We start from the raw sequence: 15772 nt of genomic DNA, 5'->3' as shown, positions 1-15772 counted from the left end.
TACTAGGTCACGATGTAGGTATATGTTCAGCTTGAGTAGACACTGACAGTTTTACAGCACGGCTGCACCATTTTACCCCCTGCTAGCAGTGTATCAGGGTTCCATTTATATCACATCGTCACCGATACTCGGTATTGTCTTTTTTTTTTTCCATTTTAGCTATTCTAATGAGTGTGCAGAGGTATCTCATGTCTATAATTAGTGTTTTCCTGATGACTAATGAAGTTAAAGAAATTTTCATATGTTCATGAACTTTGTCATGATCATTTTAACAGCCATATAGTAATGCATCTTATAGGTGTTCCAGAATATACTTGTAGCTGGGCATTTTGATTGGTTCCAGTGTTTGTCATTATAAGTAATGCTACAATAAGCGTCTTTGGACTGTTGGCAAGAATTTGTTTTTGTTTATAAATATATTGGTAAATAATTTCACATTGCTTTCTGAAATGCTTGTACGACTTTAAAATGTTATCAGCAATATAGAAGAGCCTTACAGAGTTTCCCCTAGGTCTGCCAACAAAGCATATTCTCATGAGAAGAGACAAACCTCTTTTGGAAGACAATTTTAGGTGAATATAGGAATATTTAGCGTTGCTTTAATTATTATGAATGAGGGGGTGCCTGGGTGTCGGTTGGGCCTCTGACTTTGGCTCAGGTCATGATCTCTTGCTCTGTGGGTTCAAGCCCCGCTTCGGGCTCTGTGCTGACAGCTCAGACCCTGGAGCCTGCTTTGGATTCTGTGTCTGTGCCTCTCTCTCTCTCTTTCTCCCAAAGTAAATAAACATTAAAAAAAATTATTATGAATGAGTTTGGTCACTTCTCCAAAACGTTTACTGTGTGTATTCCTCTTCTATGTATTCATACCTTTGCCACTTGCATTCTTAGTGAGGTTTTTTGTTGTTGTTAATTTGTACAAGCATTACTACAAACTATAGATATTAGTACTGCAAGTACTTTCCCTGTCTTTATCATTTTCATTCCATATTTTGACTTTGTATGCCTCTTGATGTCAGCAAACTCGTCAGTCTTCCCCTTGGAGACTTTTACTGTGACTCCCCACCTGAGCCATTGCCGTGTCTGCCGAGATGCCCGGACTAAAGGTCCCCAGGTGCTCCAGTGGGAGGGGTAGGAGGAGCCCAGTCTTCAAGGGAAACTGAGTTTGCCTGAGTGCCAAACACACTGCCTGTCATCTATACCCCAGATGTTGGCCCTTTCAGATAGCTCATGTGCTGGGCCCCCGGGACTGACTTGGAGCCTGGCTTGTTCTCTACTCCACAGAAAGGCACCCAAGGGCCAGGCAGCCATAGCAGGGCAGAGCCCTCTTCCGTTTTTGCACATTTGCCTCCCGCTGCAGCCCTGTGAGATGGGTACTACTAGCCTCATTGTAGACACCAGAAACCAAAGTCTCAGAGGGGCCCAGCAACTTCTCCCTTGAGCTGACATTTGTGAGCAGGACTACTGGAAGACTCAGATTCTTATCTCTGCATCTTCCCTCAGCCACACAGTTGGTGCTTTAGGGCTGGTCCATGTTCCCCTGGATCACCCCTGGATGGGGATAGGAATGTGCATTTCTGTTTCTCATTCTTTTGGGCTTGAGCAAGACCTTTGCTTTTGAGCCAAAAAGTTAGATTGTTGTGTGGAGCTCACAGGAACATGTAGTAACTCTTGGCTTCCCCATATCTCTAGGCATTAAGATTATAACATAAGCATCATAATATGCACTCTCGAGAACTTCATGTTTGGCCACTTGTTAAGTTAATAATTTTCCATTTTTAGATGATGGATTTGGATGTGCTTCTATGAAGAAATGCCACGTGTCTCAACTGGCCCAAGAACAAACATGTCCAGTAAGTTGCTGGCTGAATATTAACTCAAGAGCGAGAACACAAGCCTTCAGGTACACAGGTGTTGACATACTTTGAGAAGACAAGAGTGTCTGGATACATGGAGAGCTTTGAGAGAGGTGTTTTAAACAAGAGAGGTTGGTTCCTTCTGGAGACAACAGGAATTGTAGCATATACATGGGCTGGAAAAACGTGAAACTCACTTCTTACTGCTTAACCCACTTCTTAGAGCAAATGTATGTTCTGTGCCATGCCGGAGTATCCCTCTGATTCAGCCTGTGGTGGCACTTTGCCCAGAAGTTTCCATATCCATAGCACAGCACTATCCACTTTAGTTAAGTATAGATTACATGCACATGTTTTGTAAGACCAGGAGACCTGTGAAGTTCCTGTAGCTGTGGGAAGAAAGAGAGCAGGTTGGAGACATGTGCCTTTGTCTCTCCAGGGTTTCACCATGCCAGTGGGTGGCAGACCCTTCATGCATCTCCTATCCTTCTGACAGAGGTGAATTGGTTTTATGTTAAAGATTCTATGAGACTTGTCAACAGAAAAGCATAGTAAAACAAGAACATTTCAGAAGCCATCTTTCATGATTGTATCTAAACCAACAGTTACTGTGGTATGTCTTTGTTGAAGAGAACATGATTTCCTTATGGGATCCCATGAGCATATGTGTTGGTGTGTGAGTATTGGGGAGTGCAGGGGAAGCACTCGAAGGGGCCTAGGTCATCAGACTCTCCACCCCTGGCTCCTCCCTTGCCTGTGTGAGGCATTTATTCTGTCCATGAGAGCACAGTCTCTCAGTCACCATCCCTATGTTTCTTACCAGTGTCGGTGCCTTTTTCTCAGGACTACTGCCACCTTAGGGGATTAGGGCTTGGTGACAGCGCGTCCCGGGGAATCAGGTGTGGTCTGACCCAGGAACAGGAAACACATCATCACCAATGACATCATGACAGCAAGAGAGCACAGCCCTCGCCATGGTGCCAGGGCCCGTGCGATGCAGCGGGCTTCTACCATTGATGTGGCAGCTGACATGCTGGGCCTCTCTCTGGCAGGTGAGTCTCACAGGGCCTGCGCCAGGTTCCTGGTGCAAGGTCATGGCACATACCCTGTATGCCTGCCTCCTGGGGTACCCTGTGGACAGCCAGAATGAGCCCCCAGTGACTGCCCACTCCAGGTGGCTGGAGGGCAACCTTTTGTTGAATCAGGGCGTAAGGGAGGGGGAAGTCAGCCCTCTTCCTGGGAACCGCTTCCATTGGAATTGGACCGCTGTCAGTTTTCCAGCTTGAGTGGGCACCTCCAGGGCTCATTTGCCAGTAGATGATATGGGAATGTCCACAGTGTCTGTCTGGCAAGTGCCCAGGCCATGATCAAAGCCCTCCTTGTTGTGGCTTTGCAGAGCTTAAGAGGAGGGGGGTTTGATCTTGGAGTTTGAGACTTCTTAGGAATGTCAGAAGTGAAATGTTTAGAATGTTTAGAAATGAAAAACCTATCTCATATAATAGTTTCTGAGGGGGGAAAATGTAGAATGTTGACTCTTTTGAATAAAATCTAAATGCAAGGAAAAGTTTATTGAGCATGATTTTTTCCCGTCATTTCCTTTTTATTCAGGAAATATCCAAGATCCAGATGAGCCCATTTTAGAATTCAGCTTAGGTAGGTATCTTTTTGCATTTTTCGTTTGCTTTGCAATATACGTTGCTTAAAAACAGAAACACGAGCCTGGCTCAGATTTGTGTCAGAGCACTTGCTGCTACTGAAGTGTCTCTAAGATGAAGCCACCGGGCAGGTGTGAATGTCCTGTGGGTGGAGGGAGCCTGGAGCCTGCAGATTTCAGCCTCCTCAGCACATGTTCCCTCCAGGCTGGCAGTGGGGGGGGGGGGAGGGCAGGGGCGGGAGGTGAGCCCCCCAGAGCTGCGAGGACAGCCTTCCTAGGGATGTACCCACGAGGTGGGAAAGCTGGCTCGGGGCGGGCATTGCCAGTCCTAACCATACAGCCCTGTGCAGTTGATTTTAGCCATCTGCCTTGGTTCCCTACTCTGTGGGTGGAGGCAATGATACCTAGTGCTTTCCCTCTTGGGCAGCATCAGAATGTCCTAAAAACTGTCCTGAATGCCCTAAGATTATCCTAAAAAACTCTAGTAGTATGTGCTGGCTCTGGGATCAGGGAAGTAAGGTATTACTGTGGCTTACCCAGAAGATCGGACAGTGTGGTGGGGTCACCCACAGATGGTTCTCCTTCATAGCCTGACACACTCCTGTGTACTTCTCCCCTTCCCTTGTCCCCTGGGCAGTGCTCAGCATTGGCCCCTGGCCTGGCAACGGTGTCCGGGAGGTAGTGGGACATAAAGGAAATACCTCCTCGAGAGCCAGATGACCTGGATTCTAGTCCGGACTGTGCCACACACTAACCACACGGCCTTGACCTTGCCTGACCAGTTTTCTCATGTGCTATAATAAGGGGTGTTACCGTTTGAGAGATAAAGAAGATCATGGTGGTTAAAACAGAGCAAAATCAGACAAATGTCTTTGACTAATGGCAAACTCCATAAAAATGTAAGGGCATTATTATCAAATGAATACTAAACTTTGAAAACATCGCCGTTTCAGATTGAATGTCCTTAAACAAGTTCAGAGGGTTTCCCAACCCTGACTTAGTGGCTAGTTCTGCAGTGAGAGTGAGTCCTGCATTGTGAACTGGGAACAGGAGGGTAGGGGAAGCAGTCTTTAACCCTGCTGGGATTCCCACACCTGCCTGCCCCCAACCTAGAGCTTTATTGCTCTTCACAAATTATAATACTAACCCAAGGACTTCCACTTTCACAAGGGAACAGTGAACTTATTTCCACCCCCTTATCTTAAATCAGCACAGACATCAGGAAGAATAAGCAACAGAAACACTCTGTGCAGTGAGACATCTTTGGAACCCCCAGACTGTAACCTGTGAGGAGGAGGGAACAGGCGGAGAGGAACGTGGTCACACCTGCATGTCTGTGAAGGTGCTGGATTTGTCCGAGAGATACTGGGGAGCTCAGAGACAAAAGCAAGGGCTTATTGGAAAGCTTGTATAAGGAAGAGTTGGAGGTTCAGGTTCCCACCACACGCAGCCCTGCAGGGACTGGTGGTTATTCTCATGAGAAACTTGGGAGGCAGAGAGGTTCTGGGCTGAGGTCCATTAGCACGGAGGAAAGCATGGTGAAGGTCCAGAAGTCTACTGAATAACGACCCCTACCTCGCCCTCTCCAACCTTCTTCCTCTTATCCTACTTCTACCAGGCTTATTCCTCCAGGCAGGAGGCTTTCACTCTGGAAAAAGGAAACTCCCACTCCCCGCAAAGAGACAGATGCCAGCTTTCCGGACCCCAACCAAAAGTAGGCTGGCCAGCCACTCAGCTCACTCTCATACTCAGCTTTTTGATACCTTATTCTTAAAGACAAATGGACATTCTTTTGTGCATATAAAGATTGGTACATGCATGCTGATTTCAGCTTTATCCATAATAGCTAACACTGGAAACAACCCACATATCCATCAGCAGAATTAACTATGATACATCCATACAATGGAACACCACTCAGCAAGGAAAAGGAATGAAGTACTGATACACACATAGATGAATCTCAAAAGCCTTGTGCAGAATGAAAGAAGCCATACTCAAAAGGCTGTATGCTATAGGATTATGTTTGTGTGTAACTCAGGAAGACCAATCCACAGTGATAGAAGACAGATCAATGATTGGTTGTCCAGGAGTGCTGGTGAGGGCTGCCTGGAAAGGGGACTGGGAACTCTTTGGGGTGATGGAAATGTACTGTATCTTGACTGTGGTGGTTATATAGATGTCTATGCTTATACAAACTCATTGAGCTCTCCACTTAAAATAGGCACATTTTATATATAAATTATACCGCAAAGTTGATTTGAAACAAAATGCAAGAATGGTTAAAGTTTGAAGGGCTTTGTGGAAGGCCCACACATGGAAGAGGAAGCAAGAAAAAATAGAACCTGGAAGAAATACAGATATTGAAGAAAGTAGAAGAAAACATCAAAGAATTATAATTTATACCCTCAAGAGAATATGGGATACCCATAAAATAAAACAGGACATTGTAAAGAAAAAAAATTGAAGAACAAGGGCAACCTTAGAAAGTTAAAATATGATTTAAAGAAAACTTTAAGAATTCAATAAACAGTCAAAGATATTCAAGGAATTATCCCAAAAAGTAAACATTTTAAAGCAAAATAGAAAATGGGAGAGAAATTCAAATGGGAAATTAGCAAATTCAGGAGGCCTAACATTTACGGGAGAGAATAGAAAAGAATAGAAGGGAGGGAATTAATGAGAAATAATACAAGAAGTCTCTCATAACTGAAGAGTGTGGTTCTAGGTTAAAAATGCCTGCTAAGGCCAGCATAATGATTGGAAAAAACCCATAACAAGGCACATCCTGGGAAAGTTTCCAAGCACTGGGAATAAAATGAAGATCCCAAAACTTCCAGAGAGGTGGGGGGGGGGTGCGGTGGAGAACAAAACAGGTCATATCCAAGGATCAGGGGTCAAACTAGTGTGGAGGGGATTCTCAGTGGCACTGGAAACTTGAGGATGGGGGAGCAGCACCTTTAACGTGAGTGGGAAAATATTTCTGACCTGGAATTCTCAAGCAGACTATCAGTCAAATGTGAGGGTAGAAAGAAATATATTTCAGCTTTGCAGACTCTCAAATAAACTTCTCCCACATCCTTTCTCTGGAAATCAGTGGAGGATGTGTTTTACCCAAAAGAGGGAATAAATTGAGAAAAAAGAAGACATGGGATCCAGAAAACAGGGCCCAGCACAGGAGAGAAGTGAAGGAAATCCCAGTTGGCTCATAATGAATATTCTCTTAGCTTTATTAATGCAGAACATGGATTTAACAAAAAAATCTCAAGTTAAACTGATTGAGTGTAGAGAGATGAGAGTCAATGGATTTGTGGTAAAAATCCTCACCCCTATAACAGAAACCAAGATATTTCTGAATTTGGCAAATCAAGGACAGTACTATTGTCATTTGAATTACATACTTGGGGGAAGAAATAGCTTAAAAAGATGAGGGTGAATTTTATGTCAAGCAATTTTTTTTTTTTTTTTGAGAGAGAAAGAGAGAAAGAAAATATGCCAAGCAGGCTCCACGCTCCGTGCTGAGCCTGACGCAGGGCCGGATCCCACAAATGGTGAGATCATGATCTGAGCCGAAATCCAGAAAGAGTAGGATGCTTAATTGACTGAGCCGCCCAGGCACCCTACCTTTTTTTTTTTTTTTTTTTAATTGTGGTAAAAATCACTTAACATATCTGGGTGGCTATGTGGGTGGCTCGGTCAGTTAAGTGTCTGTTGGTTTCCACTCAGGTCATGATCTCGTGGTTTGTGGGTTTGAGCCACACGTTTGGCTCTGTGCTGGTAGCATGGGCACTCTCTCTCAAAATAAATAAACATTGAAAGAAAGAAAGAAGGAAGGAAGGAAAGAAGGAAGGAAGGAGAAAGAAAAAGAAAGAAAGAAAGAGAAAGAAAGAAAGACGTGAAAACAGGAGCCAGATGATTGAATGGTCAAATATTTTATCTTAAAAATAAAAGTTTAAAATTTGGAAGTGCTCATTTTAAAACCTATAATACAGAAAATGTTAGAGGAAAAGAGTACCCTATCAGAGAGAGAATCACAGTTTGCATTTTGGTATAGATCCTTCCAGAAATATTTTTTTACACCCACTCAGTGCTATACAGAAGTTTTAATGATTTTTTTTTTTTTTTTTTTTGGCCTGTGGAGGTGATGGGATTATCTCCAAAAATGTCATGCTGGTATTCTTAACATGTTTTTTTTCATGTAGCAGAAATGTCATTGGCATCTTTTCATCTTAATAAACACAGGATTTGGGGCACCTGGGTGGCTGAGTCAGTTAAGCATCCAACTCTTGGTTTCGGCTCAGGTCATGATCTCATGGTTTGTGGGTTCGAGCCCTGCAGGCTCTGTGCTGACAGTGCAGAGCCTGCTTGAGATTCTGTCTCTCCTTCCCTCTCCGTCCCTCCCCTGTCACATGCTCTCTCTCTCTCTCTCTGTCTCTCTCACAAAATAAATAAATAAACTTAAAATTAAAAAAACACACACACAAACAAACATGGGATCTGCCCCATCACTTCGGGTGCTTATGTAACTCTATTGTATGGCTGTGCCATATTTGTTTTAACCAGTCTCCTGTTGTCAGATGTTTAGGTTCTTTCCAATTTGCCATTATAAACACTACCACAGTGAACATGCTTGTATAGATCTTTCACACGCTTTGTTGATTATTTCCTCAGGATAAAGTCTTGGATACAGAATTGCTGAGTCAAAGGCTATGTACTTGAAATACATTTTACTGCTTTGCCTCGATAGCACTTACTCAGCTGGGATTATAGATGATCTGGTTGGAGAGGCAAGGCATACATACTACAGACTCGTGGCTTCTCTGGAAATAGGCCAAAGCAATGTAAGAGACAGACAGGAGATGTGATTGTGGGCTGCTGAGGGAAAGCTTCATGGAAACACTGAGGACGAGACTTAGCTGAGCTGGCTAGTGGTTGGGGCCAGAGAGTGGTTGGGGCCAGAGAGGAAGGTGTGTTCTGAAGGTGGCAGTTGGCCCATCAGCCCTTAAACTGATACCAGTCTTCCAAGCTTTGGCCACCTGTTATGCCTCAGTCTGTCTGCTGTCACTTGTGCTTGAAAGACCCAAATGTTCCAGCTTCGCATGGTTGTTAAGAACTCATGCCTGATGAAGGGGCGTGCCCAGAGAAACCAGGCCTTGAGGGTCTTAAACAGTAGCTTAAAGGAGAGAGAACAAGTGAAATTGTCAAATCCCTGACTCCTGCTGAGTCTGACGTAGCAGAAGAAGAAGAGAACTTTAAAAATTAATAAAGCGTTCAAGCTTTTAGAAGAAAACAGAGGATCACTCCCAACAGGGAGGCAAAGATTTCTGGGGGAGAATGCAGAAAGCACTAACTCTGTGCTTTAGTTTGCTGCTGCTGCGGTAACAGATTACCAGAGATGGAACACCTGAAACAGCACAAAGATACTACGTTACAGTTTGCTTAGGTCACAAATCCACTGGGCTCAGCGGAGTCTCTGCTCAGAGTCTTACAATACCAAAATCAAGGTATCTGCAGGGCAGTGTTCTTTTCTGGAGGCTCCAGGGGAGAACTTGTTTCTTTGCTTTCATGTTTTTGGAATTCAGTTTTTTTGTGTGGTTTTGCTAGCAGCCAGTTGAGGCTGGTTCTCACTTTATCAAAGCTGCTCACATTCCTTGGCTTGTGGCACCCTTCTTCCATCTTCAGAGCCAGCAATGGCAGGTGGAATGCCTTTCATGCTTTGACTCTCTCCTGCCCTTTTTTCCCCATAGTCACATCTTTCTGACTCACCCTTCCACCATCCTCTGCTACTTTTAAGAGCATGTGTGATTAGGTGAAGCCCACCCAGATGATCCAGAATAATCTCTCCATGTCAAGGTTCCATGACCTTAATCACATCTGTGGTGCCCATAACATAATATATTCACAGGTTCCAGGGATTAGGATGTGGATACTTTTTTGGAGGGAGGGACATTTTTCCTGCCTACCACTCCCTAAGATTAAAAGTCTAAAAAAACACAACAAAAACAGAAAACAACCAAAAAGTCTTTAAGAAAATAAATTGTAAGATATCAATCTTTTGGGGGAAAAATATTCACAACACATATACCCACCCGAGAAAGGACAGATCCAGAGTAAGATACAAATCAACAATAAAAAAGTCAACAATTCAGTTTACAAATGAGCAAAAAACTTGAGCAGACTCTTGACAAAAGCAGTTTTAAAAATGAACAAGCACATGATAAAAAGATGCCTTGCATCATTAACAATCATGGAAGTGCAGATTAAAGCACATCCATTAGAATAACTATGAAATAAAGACTGACCCTACCGAGTGTTAGTGGGGATGCAGAACAACTGGAACTCACACACATTGCTAGTGGGATTGTAAAATGGTACAACTACTTTAAAAAAAGCTTAGCTTCTTACACAGTTAAACATATCCTCTGCTCTAATCTAGAAATGTCTCTGTTAGGTACTTAAGCAAAAGAAATGAAAGCCTATGTCCACAAAAGGAGACGAACAGGAATGTTTGTAGTGGCTTTAGTTACAGTGGTTCACAACCAGAAACAACTCAATGTCCATTAACAGAATGGTTAAATAAATGCAATACATTCACACAATGGAATCTAACTCATCAATTTAAAATAAGAGAGTGATGGCTGGCGAGGATGTGGAGAAATGGGAACCCTCTTGCACGGTTGGTGGGAATGCAAACTAGTGCAACCGCTCTGGAAAACAGTGTGGAGGTTCCTCAAAAAATTAAAAATAGATCTATTTTGTGACCCAGCAGTAGCACTGCTAGGAATTTACCCAAGGGACACAGGAGTGCTGATGCATAGGGGCACTTATACCCCAATGTTTATAGCAGCACTTTCAACAATAGCCAAATTATGGAAAAAGCCTAAATGTCCATCAACTGATGAATGGATAAAGATGTGGTTTATATATATATAATGGAATACTGCGTGGCAATGAGAAAGAATGAAATCTGACCATTTGTAGCAACGTGGATGGAACTGGAGGGTATTATGCTAAGTGAAATAAGTCAGGCAGAGAAAGACAGATACCATATGTTTTCACTGTTATGTGGATCCTGAGAAACTTAACAGAAGACCATGGGGGAGAGGATGGGGGAAAAAGTTACACAGAGGGAGGGAGGCAAACCATAAGAGACTCTTGGATGCTAAGAACAAACTGAGGGTTGATGGGGGGTGGGGGAGAGGGGAAGGTGGGTGATGGCATTGAGGATGGCACCTGTTGGGATGAGCACTGGGTGTTGTATGGAAACCAATTTGACAATACATTCTGTTTAATATAAAAAATAATAAAAAAACAAAATAGAATAAAATAATAGTGATTACGTACAACAATATAGATGAATCTCGAATACATCCCATTTATATGAAATTCAAGGACAGACAAAAATGATGGAAATCAGAAATTGGTTGCAGAGGTAGGGGAAGAATTGGTTGACTAGGAAGTATGAAGAGGAAATTTCTAGTCTGAAGGAAAGTTTTCTATCTTGTTGTGGTGATGGTTGCATGCGTGCATATGATTGTCAAAACTAACTGAACTAAAAACCTAAGCTTTTTATATTTTATTATATTCAATAAATGATGAAAATTCATAAAGTCATATGAGAAGATATAAGTAGATAATTAGTGAACCGGAATTATTTTTCAGAAGCAAAAATCAATTTCTAAATTGTAAATCGCCAGTGAACATTTTAGAAAATGGGAATGATGAGGGCAGGAATGGCATAGTGTAAGGACCTCCAAAGATCCTCTCCTCCATAAAGGCAATGAGAACACTGGCAAAAATGGCCACAGTCCATTGCTTTAGATCTCTGGAAATTGACCAAAGACTTGAAGTGGTCTGGGAAGCATTTATTACTCCTCAAAAAAAGGTGGTTGTTTGGACCAGTTTTGAAGTTTGATTGGCCACATATTTCATCAGTTCTATGATGTATATTTTTCATGTTTTACTCTTTAATCAGAAAATATCTAACAATCAATAGCATAGCATAGTCTAATGGCAGTGGGTCTTTTTCTTTCAGAGTGCATTTCACAACAGATAGCATGTTCATTTCAGTGAAATGTGATCATCATTCTTATGGGTTCCTTCTGTGATAGAATTATCTGAGTCTTATCTATTAAAAATGCTTAGTACAATAAATTTGGTACCGTTAGTTCCAAAAAGTAACATTTATAATAATATTGCACTTGATATGAGGTTTATAAGGAGAATAAAATGAGCAATAACTTCTTTAATAAAAACAAAACATAACAAAACTTTGTTTATGCTGCCACAGAATTTTGGATTTACTTCTAGCATACATTCACACAGAGACCTGTAGGACACCACAGCTCAGGGCTAGCCACCAGTCATAGGATGCAGGCATGTGTAGCTGTGTCTTGATTTTACAGACTGTGTGGCTGCTTAGCTCAATTAGTTAACAGTTCAGTTAGTTATTAAGGTCACATGTTATGGGTCAGACCCCATGTGAGGTTGTTGGCTTTGTGTTCTAGTCCATGGACACAGAAAGCCCCCTTCAGCCCAGCTTTCTACTGACAGTTACAGCCTTGCTGTCATAGGGCTGAGAGATTTGGGGTGGGGGGTGGGCACATGCAAAGAGATTGCTTCTAGTTTAAAAGATCACCTTCATGTGATAACTGACAATGTAAGTGTCTCATCACTTTAGTGTCATTTACTTTTTTGGGGGGTGGGAGTTTCTTTGGGTGTGTTTGAACAGAGAACTAATTGGAGCCTGATTTTAATGGATTCTTTTCTTTCTGATCTTGATTCTATAGCTTGCAGTGAGTTGCATACTCCATCGCTAGATCGAAAACCAAATAGTTTTGTAGCAGTGAGTGTAACCACCCCTCCTCAGGCATTCTGGACAAAACATGCACAGACGGAGATCATTGAGGTGGGTGCTGCTAGCCCTGTCCCCTGGAGCTCTGCGATGGACCTGCATGGTGTTTGTAGCCCCCATGGGAGGGCTGTGAGTGACCTGAACACCTGTAGCTGCAATTATGTTTATGTGAATTGTTGCTGCATCCCCACGGGTTTTCAGTACATTGACATTTTTCTTCACATTCATCTGACTGGCATTTATATTTGCCAAGTTATTTATAATTATTGATTTGCTATTGGCTGGTTGTTCTTGAACAACGATCCCATAAGGTTATTGCCGTTTAAGAGGTAAGAGCTCATTCTTCCTTGTCATTTTCATTTGGCTGCTACTTTTGAAGAATTGTGTTCATTAATCAAAGTTTGGAGAGTGTTAACTATTAACTAGCCTTCTTACTGGACATACCCCCATTTTTATTGGCTTTTTTGGTATGTCCTTTTGCACTGTGTGTTTTGTATTTACTTTTTATGTTAAAGTAAATGATATGCTTTCACCGTGGGAATTTTACAAACTTCTTTTAGATAATTTTGTACCTTATGTAAGTTATGAGAACTAAGGGTAGGAGTTATATGAGATTGTACAGGATTTTGTTTGTGATGTGAGCATCTATGTGAATTAACCCCTCCCTAGCAGTCTCAAACAAACTACATTTCCTCCTCTTTTCCCATTTTACGTCAGATAGACCACCCTTTTTCATTCTCTTGGAAACTTATTTCCAAGTTCAAATGAACAATTTTGTTTTCTAGGCATCTGCTGAGCACTGCCTATATGCGGAGCACAGTGCTAGGTGCTGTGGATCATACAAATACCTCGGAGGCCTAGTCCCTGTCCTAAAGGAGCATACCATCCTTTGGGCAGGGAGGCAGAGTGAACATGGTCCATCTCTGCACTGTTATGTGGGAAGGGGTAGAGTAGAGAGATGAGGTCAACACGTGGGGTGTGGGGGCCCATCCAGCTGTGAGGATTAGAGAGGCTTCCTTGGGTGGCACTGAGTGAAATTCTGACTTAAGAGATCTGCGTGGGGCCCAAGAGTCTGTACTTCTTGCAAGCTTCCAGGTGATACCCATACTGCCAGTCTGGGGATCATGTGTTGAAGATCACGCCAGAGTTCTGTGGTTGTTACGCAAAGGCAAGTGATAGGAAAGCGTCATGTGGTTTGGGAAATAATTTTATCCTGTTCTGTGTATGCAAAAGGCCCAAGTGGAAGTGCAAGGGAGAGAAGCCTTGAACGTCAGGCCAGGCATTTGTAGCAGGCCAGTGCAGGCTTTTCCGAGGGGAGTCACCTGACTAGATGTGCTTCAGGGAGGTCCTTAGTTGATAGTCATTTGGGGAAGTATGTAGGGCCTTACTGTCAGTGGGAAGGAGTGGAAAGAAGGGGTGCTTGTGATAGGCCCTGGAGGTGGGTTTGTGGGAGCAGTTCATTGTCTCTGGGTGGTTGAGAATGACGGAGAAAGAGGCACCAAAGCAGACATTTGTGGCCTCCTTGGGAAGAGAGGCAGAGATGGGCTTAACCAAGGGCAGATGGAGGGTGAGATTGGGTGGGCTGTGGCCCCAGCAGGCCACCCAGGAGGGGTTGTCCGGCAGACTTTTAGAGACTAGGTCTGAAGTTGCAGAGGGAGAGCAGCTAGAGGCATGGGACCCACAGCAGGTACAAACAGGAACCATTAACCATTTGGCTAAGATAGTTAACCACTACCTGGGAAAGAGAATATGATATGGGGCTCTTGGGGGTGGGGGCAGGGCTAAGCTGCCAGCAAATGACTACCTATGATCTGGAAACCAAGAGCTAGTCCTTTGAAAGGCATAGCCTTTGGGGTGCCTGGGTGGCGCAGTCGGTTAAGCGTCCGACTTCAGCCAGGTCACGATCTCACGGTCCGGGAGTTCGAGCCCCGCGTCAGGCTCTGGGCTGATGGCTCAGAGCCTGGAGCCTGTTTCCGATTCTGTGCCTCCCTCTCTCTCTGCCTCTCCCCCGTTCATGCTCTGTCTCTCTCTGTCCCAAAAATAAATAAACATCGAAAAAAAAAAATTAAAAAAAAAAAATGAAAGGCATAGCCTTCAAAAGGTCAGGCCTTAATTCTGCCAACTACAGGATTCTGGAAATAAGAAACGACTCAAGCCATTCATTTTCATCTGTCTTTGTACATCTTAAAGGAACAACCCACAGTGGTAGATCCAAGTATATAATTCATCGGAAGTTGTAATACTAAGAATACACATGTACATCCAACTTATTTCAATTTTGGAAAATCCCTTCTACTGAGTGAGAAACCCTTAGAGTGAGCCCTCAGGCATGTCTTGGGCGGTGAGCCTGCTGTGCCTGGATCTATAGAGGTGTGTCAGACAACTTTGTCTTTTTGGAAAGCAGCATTTTGGTTGGTTTGTATGCATCCATTTAAGCCGCCATTAGTGTTTGTGTTGATCCAAGTTGGTAAGAACATTAGTGTCTCGTTCTGAAAATTTGGGTGTGCTTCAAAACCATTTACTTTTAAAAATCAAACTCTGTATTCTGATTATTCTCTTTTCTATTCCAGGGAACCAACAATCCTATATTTCTAAGCAGTATTGCCTTCTTTCAAGACTCCCTTATCAATCAGATGACACAAATCAAACTCTCCGTGTATGATGTCAAAGATAGATCTCAGGGAACAGTTAAGTAACACGTTGTGGTTCATGAGATTTTTCTTCCCCTTTTTTTTAAGTTCTGTAACCATTTGAGTGAGAGCTGAACACAGATTAACATTATTAATTTGGTCACAAATTAACTGATGTCCAAATATATTTGTCTTTAGGAATTTCTTCCTGAGCATCTCTGTTGGGCTCCTGAGATGAGGGTCAGATGTGTTATGGGAACCAGCCAGCTGGACTCCTCTGAGACCTGTTATTTGGACCAGAGGCAAAGCAAGCGTACTAATGCCTTCTTTCCCCCCTCTTCCTCAGATGTATTTACTGGGCTCTGGAACATTCATTGTCAAAGATCTTCTCCAAGACAGGCATCATAGGTTGCATTTAACATTAAGGTTGGTGTTTAATTTTATTCCCTTGAAATAATCTGAAATTATGATGTCCAGGCACGGATGTGGGGAAAGGCCCCATTTCCTGTACGGAAAGAGTGCCCAGCCCTGTCCCAAAGGCTGACCTAAGTGAGGAGGTGGTTTGTTCACTGAAGTGGGCCTGTCAGGGAATGGCAATGCGTGGTGTCCATAGGAAATATGAGCCCAGTTGTACCTAAAGGGAATATGTGCCCAGCAGACCTGAAGGAAGTCTAGATACATACATATTTTTGTCTGTTATCTCTTCTCTCCCCAACAGAATATGATCTGCTAGATAGCAGGGTTTTTGTCTGTCTTGCTTCATGGCTGAATCCTAACCACC

At 43.1% G+C, this 15772-nt stretch overlaps 1 protein-coding gene across 1 annotated transcript in view; it reads left to right on the top strand.

Annotated features, from left to right (window-relative positions):
* INPP4A (inositol polyphosphate-4-phosphatase type I A) overlaps nt 1-15772 on the top strand; it is a 129317-nt gene that overhangs the window by 72194 nt on the left and 41351 nt on the right. Inside the window, 6 exon segments of the mRNA XM_032592626.1 lie at nt 1780-1850; nt 2697-2905; nt 3462-3506; nt 12297-12415; nt 14932-15048; nt 15338-15417. Of these exon segments, the coding sequence (XP_032448517.1) occupies nt 2800-2905; nt 3462-3506; nt 12297-12415; nt 14932-15048; nt 15338-15417 (467 nt within the window). The 5' untranslated portion in view covers nt 1780-1850; nt 2697-2799.

This window comes from Lynx canadensis, chromosome A3 (assembly GCF_007474595.2).
Source record: "Lynx canadensis isolate LIC74 chromosome A3, mLynCan4.pri.v2, whole genome shotgun sequence".
Classification (NCBI taxonomy): Eukaryota; Metazoa; Chordata; class Mammalia; order Carnivora; family Felidae; genus Lynx; species Lynx canadensis.
This window is presented reverse-complemented; position numbering and strand designations above follow the sequence as displayed.